Source organism: Chenopodium album, chromosome 18 (genome assembly GCF_948465745.1).
Source record: "Chenopodium album chromosome 18, dcCheAlbu1.1, whole genome shotgun sequence".
Lineage (NCBI taxonomy): Eukaryota > Viridiplantae > Streptophyta > Magnoliopsida > Caryophyllales > Amaranthaceae > Chenopodium > Chenopodium album.
Genome location: NC_137851.1, coordinates 37047843 through 37069956, shown reverse-complemented (window position 1 = coordinate 37069956; position 22114 = coordinate 37047843). Strand labels below are relative to the sequence as shown.

General features: G+C 34.8%; 2 protein-coding genes and 1 long non-coding RNA gene across 6 annotated transcripts; 1 reads left to right on the top strand and 2 right to left on the bottom strand.

The window, feature by feature from the left end:
- The first annotated feature begins 143 nt into the window (after positions 1–143).
- On the top strand, positions 144–1730 carry LOC145590831 (uncharacterized). The gene is made up of 2 exons (XR_014102175.1): positions 144–717; positions 1238–1730. It is a non-coding gene; the product is annotated as an uncharacterized LOC145590831 (long non-coding RNA).
- A 112-nt stretch (positions 1731–1842) lies between these two features.
- On the bottom strand, positions 1843–12858 carry LOC145590830 (phragmoplastin DRP1C). The gene is made up of 16 exons (XM_081647220.1): positions 12465–12858; positions 12285–12348; positions 12085–12189; positions 11357–11458; positions 10608–10658; positions 10416–10477; positions 9067–9157; positions 8878–8942; positions 8589–8783; positions 8357–8476; positions 8202–8272; positions 6128–6353; positions 5472–5522; positions 3583–3814; positions 3312–3451; positions 1843–2425 (listed from the first exon to the last, which is right to left on the bottom strand). Exons 1-16 carry the CDS (start codon positions 12594–12596, stop codon positions 2297–2299), a joined length of 1836 nt encoding a protein of 611 aa, XP_081503346.1. The 5' UTR covers positions 12597–12858; the 3' UTR covers positions 1843–2296.
- A 6088-nt stretch (positions 12859–18946) lies between these two features.
- Positions 18947–21910, bottom strand: LOC145592395 (uncharacterized). 4 transcript variants are annotated; one of them, XR_014102400.1, is made up of 6 exons: positions 21124–21907; positions 20853–20955; positions 20083–20655; positions 19904–19991; positions 19281–19365; positions 18947–19167 (listed from the first exon to the last, which is right to left on the bottom strand). XR_014102400.1 is itself a non-coding variant. In XM_081648840.1 (6 exons), the coding sequence occupies exons 3-6, from the start codon at positions 20325–20327 to the stop codon at positions 19081–19083; spliced, it is 501 nt and encodes a 166-aa protein (XP_081504966.1). In that variant the 5' UTR covers positions 20328–20655; positions 20853–20955; positions 21124–21910; the 3' UTR covers positions 18947–19080. The 4 variants fall into 4 exon arrangements, 2 of the variants coding, with proteins under 2 accessions (XP_081504966.1, XP_081504967.1); XR_014102399.1 differs by having other exon boundaries at positions 19904–19976; positions 21124–21906; XM_081648840.1 differs by having other exon boundaries at positions 19281–19361; positions 21124–21910.
- Between the last annotated feature and the right edge of the window lie 204 nt (positions 21911–22114).

The following is a 22114-nucleotide window of genomic DNA, read 5'->3' as shown; positions in this document are numbered from 1 at the left end:
AATTATGCGCGTTGTGCACGATTCGACCATTAAAAATATAAAATTACCAACATATCATTTTAAAACATATTAATGGAAAACCAACTGCATAGTATTTTTAAAACATTTTAATGGAAACCATATCCCATTGTAAACAATTTTTGTCAAACCAGATGAAACCATGATGAGTTTTAATAGCAGATGATGTGGTAATATCAAAGATGATTAAGACACAAAAATCCGAAGTACAACATTCCATCAAAGACAACAAGACAAGTAGAGATAATTTGCGAAACACAATCTTATAAAACCCTTATCTTCAAGCTTCAGACAAATATACATTAGTTGATAGCCACATAATCTAACTTGCTAATGCAAGAACTAAATTGTCCAATGTTTCTGAATAGCATTAACAATTTAAGGCCTGCAATTTATTCATCACTATCTAATTCAACCCATTTACATGGGTACAAGAACATCGATTCTTCTTACAGAAACTTAATCTGCAATTTATCATTCTACAAATTCAAATCCGATGATGATACAAGCACCCCAACTGGTAAAACATTATGTTGCAGGGCAAGGAGAAGAGTAAGATATGACGAAGAAGATGATGAAAGTTATGGTTACAATGAAGAAATAGCAATACTGGAAATGTATAGTCAGTCAGCCAGAGGAGAAGCTCTGCTTGTGACAGCTATGGTTGATGATCAACAAGTAGAAGTTCTCATCTTTAAGGTGACACCATAATTCATAGTTCTCACATCTCAACTTCTTTTAAATATTCTCTCTTTACAGTATACTTCATATACCATATGTATTTTCTAACTCAAAAATTAATTGTCACATTATTCCATCGTCTCATCATAGACTTTTGAAATTTCGTTCAGTCCAATAGAAGTTTATATTGTCACAACATCATCTATCCCAACTCTCACATTACTCAAATACATTACTCAAATAAAAGAGTGTTTACGAGAATAAAAAGGAATCTTTACTATGTAATAACAAACAAGATGATTAGTTGATTAGGCAAATAACACCACATCAGCAATATTAGTATAATATAAAATTATTAAATTCACCACCTAAAATTATTGAAACCATCCAATTATTTAGTTTATTTTTTTACTAAGAAAATTGTTGCTATTTTAATATGGAAAACGTGATTATTATTTTTAGATGGAAGGAGTAGTTGACTACAAATAAAAAAAAAAAAAAAATGCATGTTTCAATGGAGCTTGATTGTTGATTGCAGGGATTTTCTTCATGCTTGAGCTATGGGACATCCCCAGATCCATCAAAAAGTGTTCTTCCACAAAGAGCAAGAATAATGTTAATAGACAGGATTAAGGGTCCTTTCAACCCCAACAATATTGAATACATAGAGAAAGGTTTGACATGGGAGACATTTAAAAGTCGTTTTGCTTCTACTAATACTAATGAATAAACTTCATTATTCTTCAATTAGTGTTTCCTATGATTTGATTCATATCTTGATCTTTTCTTTTTGAGATCTCTAGTTCTTTAAGTAAAGCCCTGTAAATCTAGCTATTAAAAGAATAAAATTTCAAAGAGATACGTATAAATGCTCTCTTTGTTCGGAATTTATTGTCATATTAACAATATAATTTGATTAGCAATCTGACAACATGATGTATTCAATCTAGCTGGATAGCTTTTACTGATGTCTTCTCTTGTGCAATTAACCGAATCAAATTCCAAGTATCATGTAGTAATTTTATTAACAATGTTGCATTTGTTCTTACATGATTGATTTCTCGTCAACAATTAGTACGAGTAACAGAAATAACTGATCTTGAGCTGGGTGAGTCGAACCTCAAGTTAAGGTCTACACATATCAATCACCAAAAGTACGTTACACAGCCAAATTATATTAAACAAATTCATTTTACTCAATATGCTCTCATCGTGTAAAGAATCAAGCAAAACACAAAATTTACATGTATACTCCCTGATTTTTAGTTAATATAAGATATCTGAAAGAGCTATTGTGTTTTTCACAAAAGAATTACAATAACAAACGACCAAAGCCATATTGGTAGTGTGTAAGAAACACTTTGATATCTCCTCGGAGAACATTTTAAATCACCTACATCATATATCTCAAAATTGGTGCTCAATAGAGAAGTAATGTTATCAAGATCTCATGAATTGTGTCAGGGATGTATGTGTAGGTGTGAATTGAATAATCAATCATACGTAGCTTGTAAGAGGGGCCTTTTACCTTTCACTACTGCATAGTTCGTTTACAAGGGACAGTGAGAACCTGAAAGACTCAATCATGCGTGAGTCTTCATCTGTTCCATGCCACGGAATCAATATCATCCCTTGCTGACTTGTAGAGTTGAAGCCTCTTTGATAGTGATTCTCTTCTGGACATTAATGCAGGATCTTCATCCAACATGGCACTAAGCTGATCTTTCTGCATATTGATGAACCGCAAGTATTACTAACCGAGAAAAGTATTCTATTCGACAACTTTCAGAAAGGAAACCATGCACAGACAAACACACACAATTCCTATTTCTATACATATCTCATTACCAATTCTTCCATTACATGCATCTGTAAAGGAGGATTCCGATAAAGTATGCAAATGCATTCTTGCAAACAAAGAGCTGGGAAATTATCTAATATACGGAGTAAAAAAGAATCATAATTTATGTCTTCTGTACAACCATGCATAGTAAAATAGCCGGAAAAAATTAAGAGAACACATTAATTGTCTAACTAAATTATATTAGCTGATTTCAGTTTGTCTTCTGATCTAATAAGATGCTAACTACATAGAGTGCTCATCCAAAGTACACCAGAAAATGCCCTTGTGTTGCTTCATTGATTTTAAGAATGTCAAGTTTTCTTTCTTTTTATGCAGCTAATAAAGATATTAGTACTACATTAATTCCAGAAAAATTCTCTTGTGCTACTTTCCTCAGGAAATCATCTACTGGTTAACTTGAAGAAGTCTTAATGATAAGGTCTCTAAAAGATACGGCTGCTGACATTTGGACCTCTCCATGAGTGGTACTTGGTAGAGAATAAGCATATTTTTTTATGGAATAACTTCAGTAATTCACTGGATAATTAACTAAGACAGTTGAGAAGATAGAGGACAAAAGAAAAGATATAATTGTTACTGTGGGAAAAGGAGGTGGTTAGTTCATTAGGTAACTGATGCAATTTATCCTAGCCCTTTATGAGAAATTACTATAACTAATATACAAGTTTATAACTGGAATCACTAACAGTGCAGAGGAGCTCTACAGGAGCAAATAGATAAGGCAATGTCAAACCAATACAGAATTTACCTCTCTTTTCCCAATTTGAACATAGAAGTTGTTTAGAAGTGCTCTTTTAGCCTCTCGGACTTGGCAATGTACAACTGCCTTTGGAATAGAATTTTTCAATGTGTCACAAACCATACTGACATATGCTGTGACATTTGATCCTGGAAAGGAAATTAGATAAATTTTCCAGCTTTAGCAACATGAAGTGATATGAGCAGAAAATTTGACTACGGTGAACTAAACCCAGATACAGCCATACAGGGATAAACACTTGAAGCATAAATGAACTTACCAATTCTTCTAAGGTGATTATCAGTGTAACGATCAGAATTTGAAGCTGGTTGGTTTCCAGTATTCTTCTCTGGTTCAAGTTGAAGCTTCCTAAAAAATTCAACAGTTAGATACGTGGACTCCATCTCTACCAGACGCACGACAGTTTTCCGACTTTCATCACGGAATCTTTCCAGTGAGTTATTAGCAGCTGCAGCTATATCACTTTGAAGTGATGGGAATCTCTTGAGCTCCTATGAGATGTAAAACATCAAAATTAGCAGAGAAACCTTTTGTATTGGTATAATATATATGTGTAACTCATGGGAACCTTATCCCCTTATTATTTAAAAAGCATGGAGATTGGAGATGCAAGGGGCATTTCTAATTCACTCACTTATTAAAATGAATAAAAAAATTACAATTTACAAAGCTAAAATACTTAAATATGTTAAGCACCAAGGTTTGACATTACTTGATAAATTTTATAAAAAAAATAAGAGAAATATATGCAGTAAAATTGCCATATTACTTGAGCAAATTAATGGCGATGTTTTGTGCTGATCAGCCCCAAGCTAAAATCTCAATGCCTTCATTGTACTAATTTCTCTCCGTAGTACTATACTTGAAAGCTTAGTGGCTCAATACGGATAATCTTCAAAAAAAAATTCCTATAAAATAAGAATCGATTCTTCGTTTCCTAATTTTCATTAGCCATTGTTTAATGAATCAGTGAGCCATTCTGCTGTATTGTAAGCTTACATCAAGGTGGTAAAACCTTAGAGAATAAGCTAATCAACCACTTTATTTTTCTCACAAGGGTTTTGGCTTATTTAGCTTCATTTCTTGGAGCTTAATAATCTAAGTTAGCTTCTAATTTGTGACTGATTTCTATCTGTTCCCTCACTCTAGACATTAACATGCTATAAATGTAATAAAAACCAATGACGTATAATTAGTGCATATACATTGATCATTACCACTTCATTTTGCTCATAGGGTTTTTGGCTTCTTTAGTTTCATTTCTTGGTGCTTAATAACCAAAGTTAGCTTGTAATTTGTGACTGCTTTCTATATGTTCCCTCATACTAGACATTAACATGCCGTAAACGTAATAAAAAAAAAATGATGTATTATTAGTGCATATACATTGATCACTACCACTTAATTTTGCTTATCAATCAAAGTTAGCTTCTTATATACGACTGCTTTCTATCTGTTCCATCACACTAGACATTAACATGCTGTAAATGTAATAAAAACCAATGATGTATTAATAGTGCATATACATTGATCACTGTTTAGAATATTCAAATCTTGCCAGATAATTTTTTTCAATGTGAAGGGATTATTGGAGATAGAATCATTGCATGATAGGAACTGAAATGTGGTGTCGTAGCATGTCTTACCATTGAGATTTTATAATATACATGTCTCGCTCTCCACTTCTACAATACACATAAGGCATGTGACTCTTGTTGACTTCAAAATTTGTCATTGGTTTAATATTATCCAAAACAAGGGTCTGAGCTAAAGGTAGCAACTTCTAAGGGACTCTGATTCCAGAGAATGTCAAGAAAGGAGGAAAGAAATAGGATGCGGCCATTTGCAGGCAGTAAGCGAAAATATTGCAAGAGTAGATGAACACTCAAGCTTACGGATATTCTAAATTTAGCAATCCTAAGGGTTGCAACTATGGTCAAAGTTTCATGGGAAAGGTTGCCCGTCCCTAAGCAAGAATCACGAGATGTAATAACTCAGAAACCAAAAACTGATGTGGAATACGTGTGTGGCTTATTTGCAGAAAGACTGTACATATTCAGGTGTACAGAAAGACTTGTCGCAGAGGAGGGGTGGGGGGGGGGGGGGGGGGGTGGGGGTGGATGTATTAGTTTATGTTCATTTTCTCACCAATGTTGCACCTATTGACTTCCTGACGAGTTCTTTCAAAATCAGGTGCACCTGTGAAAAACAAAGCTTAATGAATTAAATAATATAGTATAGAGAATGAATTAAACAATTTAGGAAGGAAAGTATCCCTTTGCTAGTAATCTCTAACAATTACGAAAAGTACAACACTTTAAAATTGAACTTTTGAAACAATGCAATGGCTCCCACCCATGGTATAAATTGGTCCAACATATAACCTTGACCCAAAATTGCTGCCTCCTATTTATATTGGTCAACTAAAATTGCATTTAAAAACACAAAAGGGTGAAAAAAATGTTCTAAAAGACATATTATTAGGAAAATTGATTTAGTACATTGTGATCCAAAGTTGCATTATTGTCCATTTATTTATCACTTCATTCAATTACTCTGGGTATGATAAGATAATAAGCTACAACTACAAATTACTGGTCACTTAAAAGATGATTTCTGAGAGTCAGATAAGTCGCTTCTAAAAAGTAAACAATCAACTATACACTGAATTTGTGAAATTGGAAGTTTCTGCAGATTGATGCTTTGGTAAGCCATCTCTTCACTTTAGCATGTTGACTTCCAGTGTAGAATAATGTTGTCATGTAATACACAAGAGACAATATAAATGTGGAAATGAACTTTACCGCATCAACTGTTGCCTCAGCAGGGCCTTTAAAGTATCCAAGTGATCCATCAATGAGTCTTCTGATTCCTTGTTCAGGGGCAATTAAATGGGGCTGGTACCCATCAGCTTCTGATACAACTTTCCGGACATTTGACGTTGAGAGATGACGATCAAGAGGGAGTTTTTTCATAGCAGCTGGGAGTTGGTGGTCAAAAACCAAATAAATTCGATCACCACCAGGCCGCCTGAAATAACATTGTGCATTAGATTTTTGCAACCAATATAGATATTCAGGTGCAAATTATTCTTATTTCAGAGCTACAAATAGTCCAAATTATCTATTACTTCATATAAGAAAGCCATCAATATACCAACAGCAATGTCAAAGTATTGAGTCAGAAGAACAATTAATAAAAAAAATATATAGTCTCCCAACATCATGTAAAACATGTCCCATTTGCATAATACAATCCAGCAACTTGGCACCCTATTATTGGTATCATATATTTTTTACTCAGACCTGCATGCATGGCATGAAATGAATTGTACAACACTAGACAACTTTATAGCTGTGTTGAAAATTAAACAAGCTAGTATCATTTAGCTATTACATGTAGTCTATTTCGAATGATAATGTTCTCAGTTTATTGTTTATATTGGTACAAGCAACATATTTTTGTACTTATGGATAATGACATGCAATCATTTCCATTATACATATCTAGCGTGCATGTTTTCAAATTGGAGCTAAATCATACATAAACCAACTTACTAGCCAAAACATCATAGCTGATGAGGTCAAAAGGCTCAATGACATAAAGTCAAATCAATTAAAACACCCCCAAGTCTTGATTTGAACTGTTGAATTTACGATGCGCTATCAGAATTGAAGAAAATTGGAGTGTTACAGCTCAAGGAGTTGCTCATAGTTAGAGAGATGTAGAGCTTGAGAAGGGTTAAGATTAAAAAAATAAATAAATATATGATAGGATCTTGTTCCTAGACTGCTAGTACTAAATGCCAATGATATGATAGAAAAGCTTCAATTATCAGAGCATAAGATCAAAATGAAGCTTTTATTCTGACGTAGGATTTTGTTGAATTGCTTACCAAAATTACATTTCAGCTACAGTCCTGAAGTTTAGACTTCCGTACCATTCAACTTTTATAAGTGAGCTAATTTTGAATTTATCAATAGAAATTGCTCCATCCATCCACTAGTCTAGCAAAAACAATGCGACTCCAATAGTGTGAGCCACAATGTTCATGGTAAACATTAAATTGGGGCAAAGATTGTACCATATTAAAGGGAACTGGTATTATTTAAGGCAAGATTACACTGCCATAGATAGAGGCTAACAACAACTATTGACATGAATTTGTCACTCATAATAAATTGGTCATACTTGGTTGCTCTAGACAGTGGGTCCTACAGTCTTACATGTTGAACAGTATGTTTAATTCATTAAAATGTTATTAAAATAATTATAATCTACAAAATTATGTAAAAATTGCTCACTGAAATCCAAAAGAGCAACCCTTTGATTTTGCAATTTTAAGTAATGTATTGTTGGTAGTTAGCAAGTCTAATAATAGTTTGATTTTAAAATGTTATTTAGCTTTTCTAGAATGTGGGGCCAACTTTGGTGGGTGCAATGCCATCGTTTTTAGTGACCAAGTTCGTGTCAATTTATTAAATAGTGACAAATTTATGTCAATAGATGTAGTTTGAACTATGATTCATGTAAAATGAGTGTGATGTTGCATTTGGTTAAAGTATTAAACACATGTCTTCTACTCCTCTCCTAACATTCTGCAACTTCGCAAAGGATGAACCTTCATCAGTAGGGAAGGTGAGGTTCAGCACTGGATTTGGGTTATTACAAAGAGCCATATGTTAGGATCTATTTGGGCACAAAATTTCAAAAGATTTGTTCTGAAAATAAGAATATCTCTCTGGCACAAATTATAAAAACACAAGTAGCAAGGAAACTAGGGGGGAGGAAGAATAAAAGAAAATAAATTAATAAATACATAAACAAAAGATAAAACATTCTGTGAGCCAATACTTGAAATGAATTAACAAAAATTACCCGCCCTCAAGATGCTCCTTGAACACTTTATCAAATGCACGGCACATTTCCAATATTGTATATAACTGGGCCTGCACATTTTTGGTGAAAAGGTTAACTCTATATCGTGCCACCGTAAAGAAGGGCTTAAAACTATAGTGGGACTCAATACTTACCCCTCCATCTGATGCAATAGGTCTGCCTATACGGTCCAATTCAGCGTTGATTTCATCAATTGTTTTATTGATAAGGGCAATAATACTTGGTATTTTCTGTCTAATTACAACCTCCAAATGCTGATTGAAAAGAACAACATTTAAGCCTCATGAGTGTTTGACAAAAATTGGGAATGGTATTAGCATAATTATGAAAACATTATGGAGCATAAAACAAGCTTTATATTCTAACCTGAGATAAAAGTTTTGCCAAATATTCAGAACCCATTTTATGAGCCAAGTGAGAATATTCTGGGCTATGCTCAAAGTACTCCCTCTCCTTCCTACGAGCAAAATTTATGTCGACATTTTTGTTGATATCAGCTTGTGAACGATTCACTATACCAACCCAGGGATGTTGTAGCCTATATGCTCTTCCTTCAAGAACCTTTGTATATGGAGCAAGAGTTCATGAGTTATTGTTTTTTTTTCTTACAAATAAATTGAAAATACCACCTAATCATTCACAGAAAGATACATACATCAAGAGCATTTGTTCCTTGATCCATCAGATCAAGTTTTGTCAAGACACCAAATGTCCTTTCACCTGCAAATGCAAAAGATAGCTGATAACATAAAACATCAGCCAGCAAAAAAAAAAAAAGGGTTCTGGGAAAGTATTATTACTACTTTAATGTCCTCTTATAGCTCATAAAAGACATCTAACTTACCTGAAGGATCAACTTCTCTCGCCAACTTTATAGCATCTGATGTGGCTATATCTTGATTAGCAGGAGAAATAGCCAAGATAATGCAATTAGGCTACAAGAAAATCAGAAATAGGCATGTTAAATGACTATTGGTTGTTCTATATGTAAACTTGACTAACTACATGTAACATATTGCAAGGAATCAGTATTTGTGGGAGGGGCACATTAGTCATAGCCTATTAGTAGTGTCTTGAGGAATAAGTTAGAGTTAGTTATGAGACTTTTTCTATAAATAGACCTCATTAGGAGGAGTAATTATCATGTTGAATATTGTGAGGATTCTTATTGGGAGAGAGTGAGCCTCTCGAAAGCTCATATTAGGAGAGCATCCACCTCTCGAAAGTGGAATTATCGTTTGATTAGTGTAATTCACATATTATCATTACAATCATCATTTTCAGTCCCTAATTTCTGCCATTATTAAGCTGTAATCATGACAGAAACCATGCTAATTCCTAGCACATATCCTTGCAGAGATAGCCTGCATTTCTATTTCCATGGAACCATAGTTTACACCCTGCAACCAAAACTGTAAACAGCAAGGTATGTTGTTACATGCAACAACTACTAGACACACAGGGGGCTTAATCAAAACTTGGCACCCAGCTACAACTTGGTAGCCAGCACTTCAACCCTACCCTTCCCTCCTCACCCATGAAAAGAGAGTCAGAAAAACAAAAAACATTGTTTCCAACCGCATAGAGCAGTTTTGGCTGTAAAATTATGGCAGAAAAGACCAAGCAAGCAACAAATGAAAAACAACGGTTCAAACACCAACTTGACAATGCTGCAACTCAATATATAATATTGGTCAGCACCAACATCTAGACCAGACCAATCATAATCCCCCACAAATGAAATGACCTAAACAAAAAAAGCAATCACTCAACAACAAAACTACAAGCAGAAGACCCATATTTAGACCATAATCATGGAAATGAGCACCAAAGGGTGACCAAAGTCTTCAATGATCCCAGTTAACAGTGATCATGGTACATATAGAGCTCATCTAGTTCTTTGCCAACCGACAAAGACTAGAAATTAACTCTCACATCCTTTTTGTAACTTGCTCCAGCTTAGAAGTGGATTTGAACCACTATCATGGTGGCACTCTTCTTTGACACAGCCAACAAAAATAACAACACCATGCATTCCTAATTTATCTATCAAGATTCAAGAAACATCAGAATCAATCAAACATGACCTGACACGAGATCTACAGCCTAAAAAGAAACCAGAAATTAATGACCATAAAACTGCCTCTCGCTCCTACATTACAATAGACTTAAACAAAAGAGTAGTTCATGTACCTTCTCGACATAACTGCGAACCATGTTCTCAATGTCTTGGACAATACTTTCTTGCTGTCCCTCTGTAGTAGGCCAAATAAGACACAAGAGTGTAAAAGGTTACTAAAATGTCACTGTGTCAGATTATACTTGTGCAATGTCCATTATGTAATTGCATTCATTATTGCTATACAAATATAGTCAGATAATTACCTACTGCAACCTTTGTCAGCCCAGGAAGATCTATAAGTGTCAAGTTCACAACTGTAAAAAGAAACAGAAAAAGTATAAGCAATGATGCTTTTAAGAAATATGGCAAAGTAGATCTCAGCATATTAATTTTAATATACAAGAAGCATCGAGCAGACAAATTTTGTAACTTGTCCAATTATTGTCGTTCTAAATGAAAATGTCAATATCCAATGTGCAAATATAAGAGCATTGCGCAAATAATGTTTATAAACAATATTAGTGTCTGCTGGAGCTCAAGTGATAAGCCAAATGTAATTTCAGGTAGACATGTTGTGGCTAGCAAGAAGATATCGACTACGGAAAAACTGTTTGATATCCAATATGAACTATTAGTTGTATAATTTGATGAAAGTGGCAACATATAACAAAAATCTGATGTTTGCACACAATGAAGGTTTACTAAGGTACAACTTTGGTACTAAATAATCTAACCAAAGAGAATAAAAATGGAAAAAAAGTAAACAGCAAAAGTTATTAAAGTTGGTTGTCCAAGGAGAATGAAAGAAAGGGACAACTATAAAAATACAGGCATCATCGAAAAAAGACCAGGATATATGGTACAACAGTATTGACTGTAAGTCTGCTACCCAGGTGGTTACTTCTGGAGATAGCTATGAAGGTCACCTCTGCCCCCAAACTACGAAGCAAAGAACACAAAATATACAAATCTTAATGAAACCATAAGCATAAATATCAGTATAGATGCATACCATTTGGTGAGTAGATGCTCAGGTGAATTGGGATATTAGAAATTGCTTTTGTTTTTCCAGTTATACGATCAGTTTCATCAGCTATTTCTTTGCGGACAGCAGCTGCATAAGAAAAATAGAAATATATAATATATGTATATATTCAAGAATTGCATAGCCATGAAAAGAAAGAGATAAGAAAGCCACCAACAGGAAATCTTCCTCTAATAGGAAATGGCCAATAACATAGACCCACCAACATCCAACAGGGTAACGAATCATGCAAAAAGTACAGGAATCGACTAAAGAACTAAAAGTTCAAACAAGGACAAATACTTAATCATGTTGAAATGAGTTTAAACGGTTTCAAACCAGCTCCCGAAAGAAGAGTTCACCATTTTCAACCAAATAATAATTGAGTCAGTCAATTACCAGCCTAATCGGTAATCTACCTACTTATACATGACTAATATCACTAGAAAAATCACCTTCAAACCCTTACTTTAAACCTAAATGATTCTACACTTGCATTTTCCTTAGAAATGTATTGTTAAAAAGCAATTAGCTTTACGAATTAACAAGACTAAGTATCAAATACAATAAAAATTTCAACTAATTAAAGTTTATGTATCATTAATTAGAGATCAACATATAGTTGGCATTAGCTCAAATAATCACATAATGACCAGAAAATAGTTCATAAACTACGAGAGTCAATGCAGCAGCACTAGAAAGCTGAAATTACGAACCAAAATCGGTATATTTTCTCTTCGGTGCGTGAAGAAATTCTGCATAATCAGATCCACCCTCGGTCTTGTGCAATTGCAGCACCAGCGGCCGCCGCGTAACAATCCCTTTCAACATCAACAAAAGCCATATTTCAATCAAATCATTGAATCGGATCTCAGTCATTAGGCATCATCAACACGAAATGAAATCGAAACAATACCAGATCCACGAGGAAGAAAATCTCTTCCGACAACACTTTCCAACACCGATGATTTTCCAGAACTCTGATATTTCATTCAAATACTTCAAATTTGATTCAACAATGTAACAACCACAAACGTAATTTCAAATGAAATAATCAGAAATTCAAAAAATTCAAAAAAAGGTTTGAATGAATGACCTGACCACCGACAACAGCAACAGAAGGAAGAGCTTCCCAAAGAGAAAGACCTTCACCGCCATGATCACCGAGAACAGTACAAGCTCGTTGGATTTTGTTAACCAATCCAATCAAGCTCTCCATTGTCGCCATTTTTAAATTTGTAATGAAGATCTAAATCTCGAAAATGGTGTTTGAATTGGATCAAATAGGGTTGTTGTGTTCCTGGGTTTTAGAGTGTGATGAATGAGAGAGAGAGAAGGGTAGATGAAAGTTGGTGCGGAGATTTGGGCAGATCCGCAATGAGGGTGGAGAAAGAGAAAGCGCGAGCACGATGATGGGAATATAGTTCTTTCTCGACCGCTATGTGTTTGTAGCTCAGGAGAGGAACGACAAAATATTTGAAATACAACTTAGGGGGTTATTTGCTAAATGAAGTTTTCCAAAGATCCTCCCTTCGTTTCTTTACCCCTATACTCCCTCCTCTTTTTTTAAATATAAATGTTACATTTTGATTGGCATATATTTTTAGCAATTTAATTAATTTAAATCTTTATAATATTTTCTCCTTTTTCCAAGTGAACTGCTAAACAACGCTCTCATTTTAGGAAATAATGCTCTCTTTTTGACATGAAAGGACGATCTTGCCCTTTGTGTAAGTCGGACTATATAATGGTCCTTTATGAGTTATATGGGAATTATTATATCATTCTGACCCCTCCACTTAATGCCACATGGTTAAAAAAAATTCCCGAGCCCACCACATCGAACCCCACATTATCCAACCCCACCACCTTCGATCCACCACCAAAAAACCGTTTTTTTTTTAAAAAAAAATTATTAAGTGTAGGCGTTATTCGAAGCGTGCCTACGTTAAGCATGTGTGAATATGCTTGGCATTCATTGGAAGTGGGAATTGACATAAACAATTAGGGACAAATAAAGTAGGGAGCAGCCAACAAGTTTTTAAGGAACTTGTAAACCGTTCATGAATCATTATAAGGCAACCACGAATAAAGGGACAACGATAGCAACAACGATCGACCCGTGAAGGTTACACCCCATTCATAATCCATGAGATTACTAACTTCATATGGTTCGCAACCACTAAAGGAGGATCGGGGATGATGGTATGAAGTGAGTCATGGAATCACATTCGCCCGTATTGGCCTCTACTCGATTCTTATAATGAAAAGTATTTCCTGTGATCTCAAAAGGCATACAAGATTCAATTTGCTCCAAATTATAATTATGCTAAATTGGTTGAATATTAATGCACGTATAATTCTAAAATATTGTGATCACTTCAATTAACAACAAGATTAAAAAAAAAAACCATAAACCGGTTGTCCAAATTATCTTATTAGGCGTTATATTCAATTACATATTCCCTTCAAACATGCAATATGGTGATCATAACATATACTACCTCCGTTTCATGTTTTTTGCAACTTTGGCCATTATTTGTGAGATATAAAATATTCCAAAGTTGCAAAAAACATGAAACGGAGGTAGTAATAAAATCGGCATTAACATTGGAAGCAATTTAACAATAATATCGTTAGTCAAATCAAATCATAATAATAACCCTAATCATGATACTAGCAATAAGAAAAAATAAGAGTAATTAAGTGATTACTTACTCACTTTCCGTGTTTCCTTGAATTGCTACATCATGAATAAACTGTTAGTAACTTCAATAAAAATAAATCAAATTGAAACAATTAAATTAAATAAAAAGGGAGTTGATTTGTTCCAAACCCTCCATTAATTCTACCTTACACGCCTTGGTTTAAGGACGGAACCACGGGTCAAGTATGGACTTCTTGGAGTGCTTAGGGGAAGTATTATGGAAGAATAGGGAGGCTAGTATTTAGGCTAAAGAGGGAAGAAAATGATTTTTGGTATAGGGAGAAAGAGAATGATTTTTGGTGCCCTGAAACTGAGGAAATCCAATGTTGTACGAACAGATTTACGGGATTGGAAGGGTTTGGATGAATATAGAACGTATTTAATGGGATGGTGGGGCGGTTGATATGCAACATTGGATGGTAACAATTCAAGATTTATTTCCTATTGCTAGTTGGTTCAACGCCAGGGTGATTTGTCTCAGTATAGGCAGCATACCAACCTACTACTACCCATGCATCACGGTGTTATCGTTGCGGGCACGAAGCACGATTAGGGCACCCGCTCAAGAGTTCATGTAGGGAATATTTCAAACACCCAACTTTGAGCCCCACTGTGATCATGCACTTAAGCATGGTGGTGTCCAAAGGGAAGGAAGCTAGAGCAAAAGAATCGCCAACAAGTTTTTAAAACTTGTAAACCGTCCACGAGATGAAGGTTACATCCCATTCACGATCACAGAGATCGCTAACTCCATAGTGGTCTCGAACCATGACTGAATATTTAGGGATGATGGTACGAATCCAACCTAAAAGAGATTGAACTCGCCCTAAATAGGCCTTTACTTTGTTCTTCTCATATTCATGTGCGCTTTTCGATCAACATACAATCATTAAATTAATCCTAAACCTGTTTAATCTATGTTAATTGATTATTAATGCACAAATAAAGCTATTATTGGCAATCACTTGAATTAAAATCATATTAGCCTACATTAATTTATTAATTATCTTATTAAGCGTGATTTCAAGTACAAATTCCCTTTTAACCTGCAAGAGAGGGCATGATCAACCAATAACAATAATAATATGAATTATCAAGCAACATAATAACATTGATAATATTAACTCCACAAATCATCATCATAACAATCTCATCAAAGGATAATATTATTAGCAAGATCCTAGGCATGATACTAACAAGATTAATAACAAATCCTAGCATGTCACTAAATAATAAAAATCAAAGCCTTAATCCTAACATAATACTAGAAAGCAATAAAAGCATCCTACTATAATACTAGGAATTAAAATGATATTCTAAGCATGATTTCTATATCAAAAGAATAATTAAATTACTTACTTTAAAACCTCGTACCTTTTTTCAAAACAAGACACACATTAGTAATTTCAAGGAAAATATAAAACAATAAATCTAATCAAAGAATTGAAATATGGATTGGGACCAAACCCTCAGAACTATCAACCTTTCACGTCGAGCTCTAAGGCAACTTCGAGCTTGGTTAGGTGCGTCTAAGTCTCGCAAAGGATGTATGGTGTATTTTGTGAAAATCAAGAGAGAGAGAAGGAATAAGCTTTAGCTTAGAGAGAAAAGAGATGATAATTCTGGGTGAATTGAAAACGGGGAAAATAGTCCCTATTTATAGAGAAAAACGACCGAAAAAGATCAGAAAAGAGTCAAAATTTAACTCGGAATAAAACAGGCTCTATCACGGCGCTATAGGGTATCGTAACGCGATGGCTTTATCGCACGACGATAAGCCTATCGCGGCGCGATAGATTCCGTATGATAATATTTTGTACGCATTTTGACTTTCAATTGAATTGGGTCAGCCAAAGTCAGTATTATCTTTATTAAAACTGATTTTAATCCTTTCTAAAACACTTGTCTTATTCCATGTAAAATTTTTAATCATTATCCTTTATTAAAATAAATAATAAATATAATCCTAATAACTTTAGAACTTAAAACAACCTTCTAGATAATTCTAGAAAATTAAGATAAATCCCAATGGATTTAGGAATACCACTTAAAAATTAATGGACCCCTTGTAGACACCTAAAAATGTCTCCTCAAAACCAAACCCGATGATAAACAAGCTTTTACCGCCGTTATTGGTTGGTTGAGTATTTTATTTTGGAGTGCTTAAATCCATATTTCCATTCAATAAATTTCATAAACCAACCCAATTTTTAGCCCATTTCCCCAAACCATAACATATTTTCCTCATTTCGTGTCTACATCACAAAATTGAGATGAACTGATTTTGTGGCCCTATAATTTTGATCCAAACGTTATGTGGATGGATAGGCCTTTCAATAAGATTTCCAACGGTATATCATAAGCCCAATTCCGATTTAAAACGAAGAAGATATGAGCAAAATACTAAACTCGGCCCATAACCGACACCCTTTCACTAAAACGGCCATATATTAAAATCTACAAATGATTTTGATCTGATTCTAATTGGGTTGGAAATTATACTTGATAAGATTTTCAACGATATATTATATGCCTTATTCCAAGTTACTGATCAAAAGTTATCATAATTTTAAAAACGCGTAAAAAAAACTGGAATTACCGCGCAACAGCGAAAACACCGCGTCGCGACATAAGCTGACGTGTCACGGTGCTTTGTACCGTGACACGGTATTCTGTACCGTTGTTACACATACCGTGAAACGGTGCTTTCACGTGTCTTCTCCGTGTTTTCTCTCAAGCGCTTATGAATCTGGATGCATTTTTAGACAAATTGTGCACCGCGACACGGTGTGCTTTACCGTGCCACGGTGCCCAGTGCTGTGTCACGGTACACACACCGTGTCACGGTGCCCAATTAGGGTTATTCCGCGGCTCTTATCTTTTCAAGGGTTTCGTGTGATCCCCTACTGATTTCCTCTATAAATACCCCCCTCCTTTTTGCAGTTCGGGGGCATTAAATAATTCTCTATTCTCTCTTCTATGCTCTAGCTTAAACCTTAGCCTACCCTATTCTCTTACAATACATCCCCTAAGCACTCCAAAAAGTCCATACAACACCCGAAGTTCTATACTTAAACCAAGGCATGAAAGGTAGAATTAACTGAGGGTTTGGACCAAATCAACTCTACTTTTTATTTAATTTAATTTCAGTTTGATTTATATTTTTATTGAAGTTACTAACATTTTATTCATGATGTAGCAATTTAAAGGAGCGCGCGAAATGTGAGTAATTAATTAATTTAGTTACTTATTTTATTTTATATTGCTAGTATCATGATTAGGTTCATTATTATTTGATTACTAACAATTTATTGTTGAATTGCTTCCAATATTAATGTTGATTTTATTATATTTATTGATCATCATATTGCATGTTAAAGGGAATATGTAATTCAAAATCACGATTAATAAGATAATTTGGATAACCGGTTTAAGTTCCTTTTAATCTTGTTATTTAATCGAAGTGCTCACGAATATTTTAGAATTATATGTTGCATTAATATTAAACCAATTTAGCATAATAATAGTTTGGAGCAAATCGAATATTTGTTTGCATGCCTTTGGGATCGCAATAATACTTTTCACTATAAAAATCGAGTAGAGGCCAATACGGGCAAATGTGACTCCATGACTCATTTCGTACCATCATCCCCGATCCTCCTTTCATGGTTCCGAACCATATGGAGTTAGTAATCTCATGGATTATGAATGGGATGTAACTTTCACAGGTCAATTGTTGTTGCCTTTCGTTGTCCCTTTATCGTGGTTGTCTTTTATGATCTGTGAACGGTTTACAAATTCCTTAAAAACTTGTTGGCCGCTTCCTACTTTCTTTGTCCCTAATCGTTGTCCCTAATTGTATATGTCAATTCTCATTTCCTTAGAGTGTCAAACATATTCACACATGCTTAACGTAGGCGCATTTCAAACGACGCCTACAATTTGGCGACTTCACTGGGGAGGATTCTTAGTTATTTATCGATTTGAGTGATCGGTATTTAATTAAGATGAGTAGATGAGACTTGAAAGATTCTTGAATCATAAACCTGTGATTAAATTCGCATTTTTTGCACATACTTAGACGTTTTAACGTCGTTTTTTAGGTTCGCCTGTAGGAAAAGTTGAATAACCTGATTGTGGACGAAGAAAACAGAGACACCAGTTAGATTTCCTGACTGCCGTGTCACGGTGTAGAATACCGTCACGCGGCGTTCTGTACCATGACATGGTACTGTGGTACCCGGTTTTTAGTGGACAAATTAGTTTATAGAGGTTCCACCACTAGTAGAAAAACGTTCATTTGCGTCACTCATTTATAGTGTATTTGCGTCGCTTCTATTCGCGACGCAAATGACTTTTAAACCATTTGCGTTGCTCCTAGGCGCAAATGACAATTATTTGCGTTGCTCCTAGGCGCAAATGACAATTATTTGCGTCACTCCTATTTAAACAAGTGACGCAAATGACAGTTATTTGCGTCTCTATTTTATAATGGAGTGACGCAAATAACTCATTTTAGCAACTTCTTATTTTTAAATTGCGTCACTTGCTGAACTACTGAGTGACGCAAATGGCTTGGTAGACAATTTAAAATCAAGGTATTTGCTTCACTTGTTTGTTAAATGAGTGACACAAATGATGTAATTTTTTTTTTTTTTAAAAATTATATTAATTGCTTGTATATGTTTGTAGTACCTGTTTCCCTTGGTAGTGGTAGAACGTAATATGCAATATTATATTAATGAATTCAAAAAACTGAAATTAAAATGCAATATTATATTAATGAATTCAAATGTAAATTTCGGCAGAGTTTACTTTGTATTGTGGCCTACCCATAAAATTGGGAATGACGGCATTATATCAACAACCTGTCCAATAAGTTTACATCTCAATATCATTGATATTATACTCATTACCCAACACAATCACCAATTTACCAAATTCATTCATGTCAAGACTAAGATATACAACAAGAGTCCAACATTTGCTAAGTGTAAATCTAAAGTTAAACATTACATGTAAAATACTCTGCCCAAATATCTCGAACCTCATTTATCTCCTCCTCGGTATACGGTGTAGTTCTTGAAAAATCCTATCAACACAACAAAAATACAAGAGGAAAGTTTGTAAGAGGAATTAGACTAGTGTTGCAGAAATCAAAATTTTTAAACCACGAGCTTAAGAAAGCCTACGGGTCAAACTCACCTGATACCTCCTGCTTTTAGAAGGTTTAAGAGGCGCCTCAACCAATCCGCCAAAAACTGCACCACCTCGATCACCAACCACCTGTCTAATTCCACCAGATCATGATGAAAACTAAGTTTTCCAAGAGCAAGATGATAAGAAACATTCCTAAAGTTACATAAGATGCAACTGGCCAGTGAAAAAGTGTTTGTGAAGATGAGTTTATGTCCTAATGTTCAATTGTTCACCAAAATCAGTCACTCAAATATAGTGAATGCAAATTCAGGAGCTAAAAGGCTGAAAACCACAATCAGAAACACATTAAATTTCAATTGTCCAATCAATCTTTCACATAGATGAATCTTTCTTCCGATTTAAGGACTATTCAAAAGCAAAACTACTTCAATTAAAAGGGCACGGCACAGATGTGAAACAAAGCCAGACCTTTTTACAACAACACACACAATGCAAATTGTAAGATGAATATCTTTGGTGAACAATCAACTTTCTGAGGTATTGGAATGAGTGGAAGAGTTTTAGGCTTGTATTATAAAAAAAAGGGGTATAAAGGTCCTTCAGTTCTTGTTCACTAATAGTTTTTCTTAAAATAGAGATAGGTAAATAATAAGTGGAAAAGAAGATACCAGCAGACTCAAGCCAGTGCAGAGCATGCTTTTCCGGTACAGGGTTGAGAGTGATATGCCATGCTTCCATGTGCTGCAGGACTCAATACTTCAGAAAACATATCATCAAACACTAGACAGGAACCAAACAAAAATTTCAGAAAACAAAATCTAAATGCATTAGGACAATGATCCTACACCTGTAGAGCAACACCCATTTCCTCCCTTTGACAAGTGATGGAAGGGAAGCATATAGTATGAACCGGTTTTTCTGCGAAAGAAGCAATGACTTATCAGACATGTCTGGGAGTTCAGCTACATTCTCCATCGGCCTTATATTTCCTCCATCCGGACTTCCATCATTACCATCAGTTTTAGCTTCAGACTTGGGCATTCTCTCTGATGCTTGATTTCGAAACCATGCTAATCTGGCAGCATAATTCATAGCTTTACCAATAGACTGTCTCCCCTTAGAAATCAACCCTCTCTTCCCACCACTCTCTCACAACACCCGCATTTTCGGGTTCTGCCTTTACAGGTTCAGGTTTAATTTCAGCTCTAATTTCACTTTCAGGTTCAGATTCATCTTTTACAGGTCCGTTAATATTATTCTGCTGCCCGTCATCCCTTTCGGCACTAAAGTAATCATCTTTTAAAAGAGAATAAAGGAATGCAGTGAAAGATGAGGTATCAGGTCCATCAACTGAAGTTACAGAACCCTCTTCACAAATTGATTCAAGCTGACTTTCCTCTGAGTCAATATCATTATTCTCCTAAAAGTACAAACAAAATGGATTAATTAATGCACATTTAAACAAAAACCCACAATCCTAATTTCCATTAAGATAAACCCTAAAGCATAAAAAATTACAAAAATACAAGAACTTATGAAATGGGTAAATAGAAAAATAAGTTATACCAACCACAAAAAATAAGTTAATATTACAGAGAATGGTCAAAATATATATACCACAAGTGAAGACAATGTCGTATGTGCACTACCGCCTCAATCGTTTGTCCACAATCAAAAACTCCTGCAACTAGAGGAATTCACTTCCGTATAATTGAGAAATCTGCCATATAAAATTACATATATTAAACCAACAAAATTCAATCACATTAAAATTATTTTCTAATGAACTAACACTAAACCTGAAATTAAACTAAGTCCTTGTTCAAGTTAGTGGCTACATTCTATCTACCATGAAAAATTTGAACATTAAAACAAGAAGCAATCTTACCTTGGGTGAAATCGACTTCACAAATTCACCAATGTTGCTTTAAAGTTTATTCTTGCTTTAATTTGCTTGAATTTCCTAGGGTTTTTGGGGGCAAAATTAATCAAGTATTCAGACAATAATTCCCTGCACTACTCGAATAATCTGCCTGGAATTTTGATTGATTTTTTTTTTGGGGTTTCTAGGGTTCGAACTTAGGGTTTTGATTCGATTTTTTTGCTGAAAATGGAGGATTTATGCTCGAATTAGTTCAATTTTTCTGGGGTTTATATGGGTTCGAATATGTTAGGGTTTTTTTGGTGTTTTGCTCGAAATTAGGGGAATGTAGCTCTAAATTTTTCCCGATTTGATTGCAATTTTGTTGTTGAATTTGTGGGGGGTTTTTTGGTCGAAAATCTGGGAGTTTTTGGGTTGAATATCGCTGAAAATCTGGGTGAATTTGTGGTCGAATTTCGCTGGGTTTTGTGGTCGAATTTCAGGTCGAATTGCTCTGGGTTTTTGGACGAATTTCTGGTCGACTTTTGCTGGGTTTTAGGTCGAATTTCTGGTCGATTTGCGCTGCGTTTTTGGACAATTTTCTGTTCGAATTTCGCTGGGTTTTGGGTCAAATTTCTGCTCGAATGTTGCTGGGTTTTTGGTCGAATTTCTGGACGAAAATCTGAGGGTGTTTTTAGTCGAATTTCTGGGGTTTTTTGGTCGAATTTCTGGGTGTTTTGCTGAGGAAATCGCTGTCATGGAAGGGATGGAGCAGCAAGTTTTTTTTTTTTTTTTTTTTTTTTTAGTGAAAGGGAGGCAGCAAGCTAAGCTGTAAGGGAAACCAAAATAACCTAAGGGCCTGTTCATATTTACTGAGTTGAGCTGAACTGAACTGAACTGATTGGAGCTGAACTGAACTGATTGGAACTGAACTGAACTGAACTGAATTGAACTGAAATGAATATTTTATGTGAGAGGGAAATTAAGAGCTGAACTGATTGGAACTGAACTGATTGGA